Genomic DNA, 15,619 nt, shown 5'->3' with positions numbered 1-15,619 from the left:
TCTCTACCGTGGATTGGTCGATTTCGGGCTCTTGGCTTTCTTTTTTAAAACAAAAACCAACAACCTATAAACATCCAGACTTCATTTTTTTTAAAGGTTAGACTCACACTTCGACTTCAGCTTCCGGGTTGATTTTAGCTGCAATTTTTGGTACTCTCCAAAAGGCAGGCATGGCTAGAATGATCCCGCAGGGCTCTTGTGTTATGTATACAGTAACCTGTTGCCTTGATTCAGCAGTTTCGTTTTATCTTCTTAGGAGGGATGTGGATCCCATCATGATATACAGAAATATGAAGAAGACTGCATGATTGCCATGTATTATTTGGTAAAGTATATATGCTCCTAGGAAGCAATGGAAGAGACCAGCATTTTAGCATAGATGCACAATTGGGCATCAGCACATCCACACTAAAGCAAAAGGAGAAAGAACGGGGACTCCAGCTCCCATCTGCTGCAGTCAGCATGGCCAATGGTCTGGGATGATGGGATTTGGAGTCCAGGCCACAGTTTCCCCATTACTCCAGTAAATACAGGGATTTTGCTATTTTTACATCAGGTCTTAAGGTGAAAGCTTAAAAAGAAAAACACCAACCAGCATTTACTGCTTTGAGATGACATCTGAATTTATTACAGATTTATTTTATTGACTCAGAACTGCCTGCCAGTAGGTTCAATGGGGCTCGCTTCCAGGAAATTGTGCAAAATATTGCCGCCTGGAATACTTAAACTCTGCCTTTCGAGTTCTGCTGCTCAGGTGGCGGGTTTCTTCCACTCTCACTCTTTTCCCAGGAGAGGAAAGGGTGCGTGGATGGGGAAACTACAAAAAATGAACCAGGAAGTTTCGCCTCCGGATAACTGCAATGCGGCTCTACACCTTTCCCATCTCTTTGGCAGTGAAGACCAAAAAGTACACCGAGGTAGGCTTTGAGGTTGTCTATCTCACTGCCCGATTAGAAAGCGACTTCCTTCCGAAGCCGGCCAAACGAAACCAGAGCGCGAAAATAGTAAAATACCTACTCCAGGGCCGGGTCGCCTTAGGATCTTCAATGGCGTTTAAATGGCGCCCGCGCTTTCGTCGTTCGGACCGACTTCCTCAGGCACTCGCGCGGGACACCCCTCTAGGGGAAGAGGTCCAAGAACGACCCGGTCGCACAGGAGGTCCTTTCTCGCCCACCCCTTCCTCTTGGCGGGCAGCACTGCGGGCAGCTGCCGGCTCGTAAGGCTGGGGAAGAGGAGCTGCGCGCGTGGCGGAGCGAGGCAGCCGCCCCCGGGCGCCGGAATGTATTACAAGTTCAGCGGCTTCACGCAGAGGCTGGTGGGGGCCGGCGCTTCCGCCGCCTACGCCCCGCAGGTAACGGAGGCAGCCGCGCTCTCGGGCCACCGGGAGCTTGACCTTCACAGCTGCGCTTCACGTAGAGGAGAGAGTTCCCTACGGGGCTCCATGAGGTCCAGTTCTCGCAATGACCTAAAGAGAGAACTATCTCTAACCCTCCACAGTGGGGAAGCCCAGCCAGATGGGCGGGGTATAAATAATAATATTATTATTATTATTATTATTATTATTATTATTATTATTATTATTATTATTACTATTATTCATTGAGGAGCGGGGAAGGCGGAATGGAGAAGCGGGCTTCATGTATTCCACGTGCTTTTGTGGCTGCCCACCAGGTGTTCCCTGGGGCGGCTTGCAAGGAAGCGTTGCAGCAGAGAATATTTGAAATATAATATGGTTGGTGTCATAAATAAATAAATAAATAAATAATACCCTGCCCATTGGGTGGGTCTCCCCAGCCAGTCTGGCGGCTTCCAATAGAATATTAAAATACAATAGTCAGTTAAACATTAAAAGCTTCCCTAAACAGGGCTGCCTTCAGATGTCTTCTAAAAGTCTGGTAGTTGTTTTTCCTCTTTGACATCTGGTGGGAGGGAGTTCCACAGGGCGGGTGCCACTACTGAGAAGGCCCTCTGCCTGGTTCCCTGTAACCTCCCTTCTTGCAGTGAGGGAACTGCCAGAAGGCCCTCGGCGCTGGACCTCAGTGTCTGGGCAGAACAATGGGGGTGGATACGCTCCATCAGGTATACTGGACTGAGGCAGTTTAGGGCTTTAAAGGTCAGCACCAACTCTTTGACTTGTGCTCGGAAATGTACTGGGAGCCAGTGTAGGTCTTTCAAGGCTGGTCTCGGCGGCTGCTTCTAGTCACTAGTCTAGCTGCCACATTCTGGATTAGTTGTACTTTCTGGGTCACCTTCAAAGGTAGCCTCACATAGAGCGCATTGCAGTAGTCCAAGCGAGAGATAACCAGAGCATGCACCACTCTGGTAAGACAGTCTGCAGGCAGATAGGGTCTCAGCCTGCGTACCAGATGGAGCTGGTAAACAGCTGCCCTGGACACGGAATTGACCTGCGCCTCCATGGACAGCTGTGAGTCCAGAATGACTCCCAGGCTGCGCACCTGGTCCTTCAGGGGCACAGTTACCCCATTCAAGACCAGGGAGTCCTCCACACCTGCTTGCCTCCTGTCCCCCCAAAACAGTACTTCTGTTTTGTCAGGATTCAGCCTCAATCTGTTAGCCGCCATCCATCCTCCAACCGCCTCCAGACACACAGGACCTTCACCGCATTCACTGGTTCTGATTTGAAAGATAATTTATTGAATTTCTATACTGCCCTATACCTGGGGGTCTCAGGATGGTTCACAGAATAAAATCAAGATATAAAACCACAAATTTCCAAATAAAAACAGCAACTCAATACCCCCCCAAACCCAAACACATTTTAAAAGGGCATAGGTTGTATCAACCAAATGCCTGGTTAAAGAGGAATAATAATAATAATAATAATAATAATAATAATAATAATAATAATAATAATAATATCTTTATTGTCATTGCCCCCTCTCAGGGACAACGAAATTACTTGGCTGCTCCATCCACCCAGATAGGGCACTCCACTTAAAATCAGAACAACTATAAAAACACTAATTAAAACAATATAATATAATACAGCATGGAAGATTAGATGACTTCAAAGTCCAGGTTTCCCATTCAGGGCCGAGGTGCATAATGAAGGCGCCAGGCAAACTTCCCTGGGGAGAGTACAGTGGTACCTCAGGTTAAGTACTTAATTCATTCTGGAGGTCCGTTTTTAACCTGAAACTGTTCTTAACCTGAAGCACCACTTTAGCTAATGGGGCCTCCTGCTGCTGCCGCTGCAAAATTTCTGTTCTCATCCTGAAGCAAAGTTCTTAACCCGAGGTACTATTTCTGGGTTAGTGGAGTCTGTAACCTGAAGCGTATGTAACCTGAAGCGTATGTAACCCGAGGTACCACTGTATTTGAAATATAGTAGTTGTCGGCAATAAGCGTAGCAGCAGAGTATTTGAAATATAATAGTAGTTGTCAAAGGAATTTAAGTTAAAGGCGTACGCCGATGATCTGGTCTTGTCGATAGAGAACCCCCTGGACAGTGCTAGTTGTGCAATAGACTTGTTAGAGGATTTTGGCAAGCTGTCTGGATTTAAACTTAATAGGAAAAAAACTAAAATTTTAACAAAAAATTTGGATGCACAGGCAAAAATTAGGTTGGAGCAAAAGACAGGAATCCAGGTCGTGAATAGGGTAAAATACTTGGGAATCTGGTTATCACCGAAAAATATAAACCTAGTGGAGGATAATTATAATAAGATATGGCAGGAAATTAAGAAGGATTTAGATACTTGGCACAGGCTGAAGTTATCATGGACAGGAAGGATGGCTGCGATAAAGATGTGTGTTCTCCCGAAGTTATTGTTCCTATTTCAGAATATCCCAGTAATCAAGGGTACTACCCGCTTTAAGAGTTGGCAAAGAATCTTGGCTAAGTTTATATGGCAGGGAAAAAGAGCCAGAGTGAAGTTTAAATATCTTACGGACTCGAGAGATAGAGGCGGATTCGCAGTCCCGAATATAAAGCTTTATTATGAGGCAGTCTGCCTTTGTTGGATAAAGGAATGGGCTATTTTGAAGAATGCAGACATGCTGGACTTAGAGGGCTTCGATATAAGATTTGGTTGGCATGCCTACCTGTGGCAGGAGAAAGGGAAGGTGCACAGGGGCTTTTCCAACCATATTATCAGAGGTCCGTTACTTGAAGTCTGGAATAGATATAAGAATGTGATTGAAAAGGGTACACCCTGGTGGCTCTCCCCGACTGACATTGTTAAAATTAAAAAACTAAATATGACAGGTGAAAGGTGGACATATGAGGATTTATTAGTTAAAACGGAAGAGGGATGGAAAATTAAGCCTTATGAGGAGTTAAAGGATAAAATTAAGGAGTGGTTACACTTTCACCAAATCAATGCACTGTGGGGAGATCACAAAAAATTAGGGATGAGTGAAAAAAAATCGAAATACCAAGTGGAAATTCTGGAAAGCAACAATAAACTCCTCTCTAAAATGTACAAACAATTACTGGAATGGGACACTAAAGGGGATGTAGTGAAAGGTGCGATGGTAAAATGGGATAGGGATCTTGGGCACAAGGTGGATTATAATAAATGGCAGATACTGTGGAAAAAGGGTGTGAAATTCACGGCCTGCGCAACCCTCCGAGAAAATTTAGAAAAAATGATATATCGCTGGTACTTGACTCCGGCAAAGTTAGGTAAGATGTACAGGAATGCCGATAACCTATGTTGGAGATGTAGGGATAAGGTGGGAACTTTTTTTCATGTTTGGTGGACCTGTGATGTGGTTAAGAGATTCTGGGGGCAAATCTATGACGAGTTGAAGAAGATCTTGAAATATAATTTTCCTAAATCCCCCGAGGTGTTCTTGTTGGGTATGATTGAGGAAGAAATAAAAAATGCAGACCAAACCTTCTTTCAATATGCCATTACAGCGGCAAGGATTTTAATTGCACAGAAGTGGAAATCTCCTGAAATACCTTCGGTCAGAGACTGGCAAGTGAAACTGTTTCAATATATAGAATTAGCAAATTTAACACAAAGAATTAGGCATCATAATATGGCTAAAGTTAAAAGTGACTGGAACAAATTTTTAAATTATATTAAAATTAATCTGGGAATTAACAATATAACAGTAGATATTAGTTAACACTTACGGCATTCTGAGTAATTACTATAACAACTGCAGAAATTGTATAGGATCATGCAACCCTAAGCTGAAGTGGATGGAGGTCTAACTCATATGTACTTTTTATATTTTATGTTATGTATCTTAGTTATACTGATACTATGTATCTGTATCTGTACCTTATTTTTAGGGACTTCTGTTCTTTTTAAAAATGTGTTCAATAAAGATTTATGGATTATAAAAAAAAATGAAATATAATAGTAGTTGTCAATAAGCGTTGCAGCAGAGTATTTGAAATATAATAGTAGTTGTCAATAAGCGTTGCAGCAGAGTATTTGAAATATAATAGTAGTTGTCAATAAGTGTTGTGGCAGAGAGAATTTGAAATATAATAGTAGTTGTCAATAAGCGTTGCAGCAGAGTATTTGAAATACAATAGTTGTTGTCAATAAGTGTTGTGGCAGAGAGAATTTGAAATATTGTTGTCGTCAATAAGCGTCACAGCAGAGTATTTGAAATATGTATAATAGCTGTTGTCAATAAGCGTTGTAGCAGAATATTTGAAATATAATAGTTGTTGTTGTTCTTTGTACCCTGCCCATGTGACTGGGTTGCCCCAGCCACCCTGCGCGGCTTCCAAGATACATAAAATCATAATAAAACATTACACATTAAAAGGCTTCCCTGTACAGAGAATGCAGTATATGGTAAATGAAACAAACAGTGAGCAATAAAAATCAGGAGAAATTGGTTGGGGGTGGGGCATGACCTATTGCAACAAAAGCAGAGGTTGCATCCGCACCACACCTTTGGAAGCACGTTTGCACCACCTGGACAGCTCTGAATAATTGTAGAAGCTGTAGTTTACTCTCCACAGAGCTGCAGTTCCCAACACCCTTTAGTGAACTACGGGAGGCTTTTAAGCAGAGGTTGGATGGCCGCCTGTCGTGGGTGCTGTTGTTGAGATTCATGCATTACAGGAAGTTGGATTATATGACCTTGGGGTCTCTTCCAACTCTACTGTTCTATGATTCTATAGTATTTCCCAGGATTCTTGGGAGGAAGTCAAGTACAGTACTTTAAATGCAAGGGGCAGGGAGGTGGAGGAATGCATCAAGCAATTTATAGCCTGGATTTAAATTGCAGTGTCCACTGGTGTTTGTCTGGGCTGTTTTTGACCTATACAGCCTTTTATGGCCTGGGTCCTGGATTCCTAAGGAACCTGCTCTACCAGAAATCAGACAGTGAACTTGCTGCAGTCACACAATCAGGCTCTTCTCTGCCTACCCTCACAGGGAGAGGCTGGAGGAATGACAGGGGGACACGTGGTTCTTTCTTGGGTAGTTCCTCCGCTTCGGAACAACCTGTCTTTAGATATGAGAAGTCACTTACCTCCGCAGTTTCCCCCTAAAGGCTAGTCGATTCGGCGAGCATTTTTATTTGTCTTTTGTCCACTTTTCTAATAATTGGCTTAACTTGCTTTTTGTTTTACAACTTTATCTTTTAAAATAAAATGGGGCTCACTACTTCATACATTTAGAAAACATGTTGCACAGCGCTATTATTTAATGCCTGTGTCTCAGAAGCCTGAGTAACTTCAATTAGAAGTATGGCATTTAGTGTCAGCGTTTCAGGCATCTCCTGGGTCTTTTTTATGCAGACAGGCCTGTTCCGCTGTTCAAACTTATTAGATGAGCCAGTCGTTTTTATGATTTTTTTGGTGTTCCTTTTATGATGTTTTATGTGTTGACAGCACAATTTATTCATTCTTTTGTAGGGGGGCGGCCTGTAAATACTTTAACCCATCAATTAATTAATGCAGCCTGAAATATTTTAGACAAGTAGTTCATATTACTAGACTACAGTACACTAACCTCTACACAGCTCCCTTTCTCTCGTCTCCTTGCTAGCAGTCCACATGCCTCTGTTACCCTTTCTCCTCACTTTCCTTTCCACCGACAGTGATTGTGCTCCTCTTATTTTAAATATCTTGTTTCTCGGGTATCCCAGCCTTCTAGTTACTCTTATCTCCTGGACTCACTTCCTACTTGTCCTCTTTCTTGCCCTATATCCTCTGCACTCTCCCTACCTATTGCTGCCAACACAGTACATCCCTTTTGCTAAGCCATGGGTTTTCTCCCATCCAAAATGGCTGCTAACTTCCCTTGTAGAAAAACCATTGTTCATCAATGTTCTGTTCCTCTTCACCAAACAGAATATTTATGGTCATTCCTTGATACCATGGCATATTTCAAAATGGCCAGATGGGGATCACACTGTGTGCATATCGGAAAGATACCTCTCAGCTGTAGCTTAGGATAGGCTATATTTCTCAATACAGTTTTTTTGTATTTTATGAATACAATTCACAGATATGCAGAATAGCAGCGGGGTCTGTCTTTGGATAGATTTCTGATGCATTCCATAGAGCTGAGTGAGTTCCCTAATGCATGCTTTTTAAAAGCAAATATAAATAGTTTTACATAAAGTTAACCTGACAAGTGAACATTATTTTCCGAAAATGTATGTGATTGGCAGACAGCTTGATAGATGAACAAACAAAAACTAATTAGTAGACATTCATTTCAATCATGTACTTATTAGCCTTGTTAAAATGCAAATTTAATGTCAAGCATATTGTGTTCACACTCACTGTCTGGAATAATAAAGTAGGGAATCTGTATGTAGGTAATTGTTGGCTGTGCTGCACAGCCTTTTTTACTTGAGTGTAGCTCTGTTAAATGCCTGCATGTAAGAAGTAAAGCATTCCAGAATTAGCTGCGTTTTGGTTCTTCATCAGCAATGCTTGAATGCCTAAATGAACACACACTGCATTGTGAAGGTGGCACGCTCATCTCTTAATTGACTTTCTTTTTAAACGGGTGTTCACAAATGCATTCAAAACTCAAGGGGAAGAAAGACTAAATGAATGACTTGTTATGAATGTAACTCCTATTCCTCTTGGTATTGAGGGGTCAGCTCCCACATCTGTTCAGCTGACCAGACTGAGGCTGCAATCCTATACACTCACAACCTGAAACTAAGCCTGATTGAACAATGGCTGTTATCCATGATGGCTCCATTGTTAGAGGCAGTATGCCTCTAAATCCCAGTTGCAAGGAATCACAAGAGGGGACAATACTGCTGCACTTAGGTCTTGTTTGTGGTCTTCCTGGTTAGTATCTAGTTGGCTCCCCATGGGAACAGGATGCTAGACTAGGTGAGCCACTTGCCTGATCCAGCAGGGCTCATCTTATGTTATTCCTTATGTTCTAACATAGTGGGACTGACTTGCAAGGGGTTATACTGGAAAGACCAGGGAAGGACAGTGGGACAAGAGTAGCATTCAGCCACCCTCCAGCTTTGCAGTGTTCCCTACTGTGAAGCTACCCCACTTATGCTCTTCCTCACTTGTTGCTGCCTCGTTTCTTCTTGTTGTAAGAACCCAGAAAATGTGTACAGAAGCAGTAAGCAATGGCTGTTTGCCCTTCCCTATTCATGGACATTGGTAGACACCATGAGGAAGGCTGGCCTGAGGTCTTCGTGTTGGAATGTTGTTGTTTTGAGAAAGCAATACATCTCCAATAGCACATATTTTTTGCCATTAATTTGAGAGTAGTTTGTTGTTTTTTCAAGTGAATTAAAATAGTTACGAATTTCCAGAGCCCATTCCCAGCCAGAGGCCTGCTTCCCAAAGAAGATGATTTGGGTCATTTACCAAATTTTATTTCATTTATACACTACTCTTTCTGGAAAAAGCTCTGGGCAGCATGCATTGCTTCACCCAACTCCATCTGACAACAGCCCTCTGAGCTAGGTTATTTATTTATTTTTAATTTGGTTTTACAAATGTAAATTAGTTACAATACCAAATACATCTCCATAGAATGAGATAACTCTGAATCCCGAGACTTCCCCCATGGGTCCTATTGTTAACGTTTCCGACAGCATATCATTTCATAATTATGGTTTGTATCTATCCATATTGTCCGTAGTATTTGTTACATTACAAGTAGGATTAAAATCCTGCTAATGTTTTCATCTGCTCACAGTGGTCTCCTAAATAAATTATAAACTTTCCCCATTCTTTTTTTTGAATTTCTTTTCTTCTTGGTCTCTGAGTTTAGCCATTTCAGCATAGTCTAACAGCTTGATTTGTCATATCTCTCTGGTAGCGATTACCTCTGAGCTAGGTTATGGCAGGAGAGTGTGTGGCTGTCCCAAAGTCACTTGCTAAGCTTCATGGTTTGCTGGAGATTTGAGCCATAATCTCTCCACATGCTGTCTGGGGCTGATGAGAGTTGGAATGTAAGAGCCCTGCTGGATCAAGCTGAAGGCCCATGTACTCCATCATGCTGTTCTTGCATTGTCCTGCCAGATGCCCAGGGAAAGCCTGCAAGCAGGACCTTTACTTGTGATTCCAGTAACTGATATTCAGAGGCACATTGCCTCCTAACAGTGGAGGGAGAACATAGCCCCCATGGCTAGTAGAGAGCACCTCATTGGCTACCCTTGGTCGAGAAACATTTGCTTCTGCATCTGGAAGAGGCAGACTTTGCCAGTCTAATTTTGTTTTCTCACTGCTTTGGGTTGGTTTCTTGACAGATTCTTTTCAATATGTGCTGGTGACTTCATTTGGAAAATTTTAAGAAAAGATTTGATTCAGCTTCTATTGTGAAGCAGAAAGGGCAATTTATTGATTTAAAACATTTATAACTTGCCTTTTCAAAGCGTGAAGATGCTTCTAACAAAGCGTTCACTAATGCAATAGCAATAAAACCAAAGTCCCATAAAGTCACTAAACTGTGCATCGTATGGCGGTAGTATTTTACAAGCAGAAATGCCCACTTAAAAACGTTTTGCAGCAGAGGAAGGTTTTGCCTCTTCCCTGGATTGCTGCAAAACATTAGAGCTGCAGACCATTTTGTGACAGTTCTTCCACAACTGTGGTCTCCTATCCCACGTGTCCTCCCCTTATGTGATATGGGGCACACAGTGGACTACCCCCACTCTGCAGAATATAAACAGGGGAGCTTGTGTGGGAAAGGCTGTCTCTGAGCTATATGGGTTCCTACCAGACCTTGGAAGAAATGCTTAAAGGTAAAATCCAGCACTTGGTCCCAGAAATGAGTTGGCCACCATTGTAATGGTTGCAAAACGGAATCTATTTCTGAAATACACAGGTCCATGCTGCAACAGCCTACAGTTAATGCAATTCAAAAGAATTATCAAGGGAGGGAGGGACGGAACAAATAAATTCAGGTTCTCACCATTTAATTCTGAGGGCAGAGAAGTCAGTGGTACTTGAACCCAACTGAGCTGATGGAGGAGATTCTGTTTTCTCCTCTTTCCCTTTATAGCAGGCACATGACTTGCCATTTGCAGGCAAACTTCCAGACTGTAAATATGCTCTTGACCGTAATTCTCCAAGTGTCTCTTCTGGATGGTCCTGTGGAGTACAGTGTTCAAGGTTAAGCCAGAGACGCTCTTGCTTTGTAGTCTCTTACTGTCTGGTCACTTGTTTATATAGCTGATAATGTATCTGGTAACTGTGCTCACTGCAAACAAAGTTTTAATCGTCTCATTTTATGCAGGGATTCAAGCCAGTTGTATCTACAGAATCGCCAACTCTAATATTTGCAACGCCAACTAAAATTGCCTCAGAAGGACCGTCCACCATCGAGTATCTTGGTAAAAACCGGGTACCGGAGCTGCAGAAGTTTTTTCAGGTGGGAAGAAACAATATTCAGTCAATAATCTTAGTTGAATTTGTGTCTGATCGCTGGGGATGCTGAATGCTTGAGGCTTGCAGAAGTGTTGATAAAATGCTGCTAATATCTTTGTTTCTATGTTTACATTAGAGGTCAACAGTATTTTAAAAAGAACTTGAAACAAATTTTACAGCAGGCTAAATGTAAGTTCAGCGCTAGGTGCACTCTGCATGATTTTTGCCTCCTCCTCACCTCTCTCTCTCCCTCTCCTGTTCTCTTTCCCCTTGCCCAATCTTCAACCATGCTGTATCTGAAAATTATCCTGTTTGTCCTTTGGCAGGAACAAAGACCAAGTGTGGGATTCAACTAATGATTTCTGTCCATGGAAGCCCTGAGTGAGGGCTTCCGCTTGTGTATTGGGGCTTTGGTTCCTTCTCTTCTCCTTTGCATGCCTCCCCCCAAAAACTGGCTTGGGAGAGACCCCAGAACAGCATATGGGAGGAGGAGAGTGGGAATTGTTCTGTCTGGCAGGCCAAAATGCTTGCTGTGACAGAACAGCCACCTTGGTGCAACGTTGAATTCCTCCCTGAGAGGGTAAAGACTGGAACCTGGGAAAAGACATGGAGATCTGAAGGGGGCACACAGGCTTGTACACAAGTAGTGATAACTGTGGAGATTATGGAGAAAAGTAGCTGTTGAGAACATTTAAGAATCATCCCCCAAAACTTGGCAGACCATTTTTTGCTTTTGAGTCCTCTCTTGGCAATGTCAGTATGTTGCTGCACAATATATTTCTCTCTGCACTACTCATGCATCTATGGTGGCAGTTCTCAAAATTCTGGACCAGATTCCAGTTTCTACTTTTAAGAAAGAGCATTGTACATGCAGAGTTCTGCTTGCAAGTTACGTGTTCCACTTCTATAACAGCAGCATTTCGGACAACATCTGCTGATACGAATAAACTCAGCACTAATCTTTTTTTTGCTTCTCCAGTCTGTTGCAGATGCTTGCCATATTCAGGTCAGTCTTGCCCATGGGCAGTTGCATAGTCAGGTTAAAACTCAACAGTTAAACATTGCTATTAACGTTATGCAACTACTAATAAATGCAGTGGGTTTAGCAGTTGAGATCAGAGTAAACCACTGGAGCACCTTGCATGGTATATGCAAAACTCCCTTGTTCTGATGGGATAACAGCTCTTTAAGAAGCTCACTTTTTCTCGCATTCTGTTTTTATTCGGAAAACGCTCCCGCTCTTAATTGGTGTTATTTCCTTTTCCCTTGAAACCTCACGACTCGCAAGTTAGCGATGCTTTGCCAGGAAGCATCTTGTGTGATTAGCCACTTAAAGGAATATTCTGCCGTATTCTTTTATACTGTGTGTAAGTGAATAGTGCAGATGCGATGTGGGAGTCATGTAACGATCCTCATCAGTGCAAGCCCTATGTGCGGGCTTCTGTTTGTGCCATGTGGCTTTTCTTTTCCCCATCTCCTCCCTCTGTGCGCCCCCAAAATTGGCTCTAGGTGGAGGTTGGGAGAATCCCTAGAACAATCCTTGGGGAGAGGGGGATCATTCCATCTGGCAATCTGATATGTCTGCTCACATGGAATGTTTGTAGTAGCGTGACATTGAGTCCCTCCCTTAGTTTCCCTTTCCCCTCCCATAAAGTCTGGATGTGGTGAACTTCCTTGTGATTTCACAACGCTGTGCTCCCTGATAGGCTACCAATGACAGGAAACATGAAATGTCACAGTGTCAGAAACCTAAGAAGTTCCAGCATCACCTTCTGCAGTGGGCAGAGGCTTTCCACGGTTTCAGGCAGAGGTCTTTCCCATCGTCCGTTACTTGATCCTTTTGGCTAGAGATGCCAGTTACTGAACCTGGGGTTTCCTGCTTGCAGCTGTTTGCTCTGTGGCTGAGTTGTGGTCCCTCTCTGATGTCAAGACAGGAGGACCAAGTGTTAAGAAAGGAGAGGAAGGACCTGCATATGCAGCTGCTTAAATATTGAGCACAGCCCATAGAAGTCAGATCTGTTTCCCTCCACCTGCCGTTCATGCCACAACTGAGCTGCATGTACCTGCCCTGTGGCACAGGCTAATATACGTAGTTAACGTGCATGGACCTCTGCTAAAGGTTCCCAGGGCTTTAGAAGTTATTGTGGAACACATTTGCTGGGCTGTGTGTGGATGTATTCTGCCCTTAAACTGGATGGAGTTGGGTGGGCTGCACTTAATTATCGAGAACCTGTATAAATAATACAAATGTGCATATTTGCTTTGAGTAATCTCTCATTGCTTTCATGAGAAAGGTCAGGAACTTACGCAGGTCACCAAAGCCATAGTCTGTGCTCACTGCTATCTGCTATCTTGGTTTAGCTTTCATTCACATTTTGTACAAATAGACTTTAGCGTGGGGGATGGTAATGTACATGCTTTTATTAATTCTTATGTATATGTTTTATCAACAGAAGCCCGATGGTTTGCCAGTGCACCTGAAACGGGGCCTTCCTGATCAGCTTCTTTACCGGACCACAATGGCACTAACAATAGGAGGGACCATCTACTGTCTGATAGCGCTCTACATGGCAGCCAACCCAAAAAAGATGAAATGAATGATCCCTGATTAATAGAGACTAATGACTATCCACTGGAAGGAAGACTTGCACTTAACCTTCTGCCGTTACACTTCAATCATGTGATTGTATGTTGCAAATTCTAGAGATTCGATTTGGGGTTTAAGAAAAGTTCGGGAAATTGTGACCTTCTAACGCTTACGAGAAGAAGAGCAAAATTAATACCAGAAGTTGAGAAGAAAGCCATTATCTCCTGTGTAGTTTTGCAGATTAGTCTTCACACCCTTGACTTGAAAATAAGAGGGGTCATGCAGCAGGCATTCCTGACAGTAGGGCAGGCTAAGTTGACAGTGCAAACTAGAAATGAAGTTGTTACGTTGATTGATGACCTCGTTTTAGGGACAAGGGCATTTGGAAATCTTGTTGAAAGTGCATTTGACTTGAAGAAGAAAAGTTTATGGACTGAACTACTAGGCTGATTCAAAATGGCAACCTGAAATGATTTGGCTTGATAATTCTCACTGGAATTTACCATTTAGGCCCCTTCTCAAATTATGTTACGAGCCTGACTGTGATTTCTGTGGAGTTGTTTCAGCAGGGCTATGTTGTTTTGATTAGCTCCTGACATTTTCTTCTGATGATCTGTAAACTTCATTCCATTTCTGTGACCCATCTCTTGGAAGCGGAGTGTTGCATTCAAAGACAGGTTCTGTGTAGAAACACTTGACTCCACCATAGTTCCCCCCTCCCACTCCCCCATCTCTCTAAAATAAAATTCTATTTGTTTTAACCCTGGAATAAATACAGCAGTACAAATGCTGCACTTCTATCTGATGTGTCTGTTTTATGGGTAATATGGAATAAGATTTACTGTTGTTTTTTTGTTTCAGCAGTGGTACAAAGCCAGTGAACTACTTTGAACATAACAAACACAAATTTATGACTGATTGAAGCGCACATATCTTCTGGATTAAAATCTGACACACTCCACTCTCTTATACCCCCAAGAGTTTTGTTTTTGAACTACCTTCTCTGGGTTCACTGCTACTTGGGTTTCTGCAAATGGCACCGATTGCCACATGTCCCCGTATTGGAAGGAGGCAAGGTTACCTCTCTGGAAAGTGACAGGAGAGATTAATTGTACAACATAATGCTGGGTAGTTCTTTGTCACTGGGTAGTTCCGTGAACGCTTTGCCTCAACAGTAGTATGATCATACAAAATGAGGTCGGAGATGCACAAATGAATCTGCCTTATATGGACTCAGATCACTGATCCTTCCAATCCAGTACTGCCTGCTTTGATTGGTTGCAGATATCCATGGTCTTTCCTGTTCCTGTTACCTAGTTATGAGACAAGGAGGTTTTAATCTGGTATCTCATCTAATGTACAAAAGTCTCAGACTCACCTATCACTTTGTGCTCACAGGAGCCCTTTAGTTAGCTTTGAAATTTATTTCTGTAGCATGATTGTAGTATGATATGAGCACAATTCAAAGTGTTGGTGCTGACCTTTAAAGCCCTAAACGGCCTCGGTCCAGTATACCTGAAGGAGCGTCTCCATCCCCATCATTCTACCCGGACACTGAGGTCCAGCACCAAGGGCCTTCTGGCAGTTCCCTCACTGCGAAAAGCCAAGTTACAAGAACCAGGCAGAGGGCCTTCTTGGTAGCGGCGCCCACCCTGTGGAATGCCCTCCCACCAGATGTCAAAGAGAACAATTACCACAGACTTTTAGAAGACATCTGAAGGCTGCCCTGTTTAGGGAAGCTTTTAATGTTCGATGCATTACTGTAATTTAATATTTTGTTGGAAGCAGCCCAAATATTAAACAAAATTTAATATTTTGTTGGGGAAGCCCAGCCAGATACGAAGGGTATAAATTATTATTATTATTATTATTATTATTATTATTAATTATTATTATTGATGTCCCGTCCCTCCCAGCACAACACCACCTTCCCAAAAGCTGGTTAAAGGAGATGCTGGGTTTTGGGAAGAAGGCATGAGACTGGCAGGTTCCCAGGCTCCTCCCATCTCCTTCCCAATGTTGAGCAAGTGCTAACTAGGTTTTGGGAAGGAGGAGAAGGAAGACTCCTGGATCCTGTCAGAGCCCTCCCTTCTTCCCAAAGCCCAGTGCTTACTCTATATAATCTTAATATCCAGTTTATTAAGATCAGCATGACTTATCATCCTATGCGTAGTAGTTTCGTAGGAGAAAGGTCTGTTGACTTCCCTGGCTGCATAGGATCAGCTTGC

General features: G+C 42.8%; 1 protein-coding gene across 2 annotated transcripts; it reads left to right on the top strand.

Annotated features, from left to right (window-relative positions):
- The first annotated feature begins 1,162 nt into the window (after positions 1–1,162).
- On the top strand, positions 1,163–14,191 carry COX7A2L (cytochrome c oxidase subunit 7A2 like). Of its 2 annotated transcripts, XM_083733867.1 has the most exons (4): positions 1,233–1,351; positions 9,255–9,387; positions 10,674–10,808; positions 13,258–14,191. In XM_083733867.1, exons 2-4 carry the CDS (start codon positions 9,358–9,360, stop codon positions 13,399–13,401), a joined length of 309 nt encoding a protein of 102 aa, XP_083589993.1. In that variant the 5' UTR covers positions 1,233–1,351; positions 9,255–9,357; the 3' UTR covers positions 13,402–14,191. The 2 variants fall into 2 exon arrangements, with proteins under 2 accessions (XP_083589992.1, XP_083589993.1); XM_083733866.1 differs by lacking the exon at positions 9,255–9,387 and having other exon boundaries at positions 1,163–1,351.
- Positions 14,192–15,619: the final 1,428 nt, after the last annotated feature.

This window comes from Podarcis gaigeae (genome assembly GCF_964106915.1).
Source record: "Podarcis gaigeae genome assembly, chromosome: 3".
Classification (NCBI taxonomy): Eukaryota; Metazoa; Chordata; class Lepidosauria; order Squamata; family Lacertidae; genus Podarcis; species Podarcis gaigeae.
The sequence above is the reverse complement of the archived record's forward strand: the minus strand, read 5'-3'. Positions and strand labels throughout refer to the sequence as shown.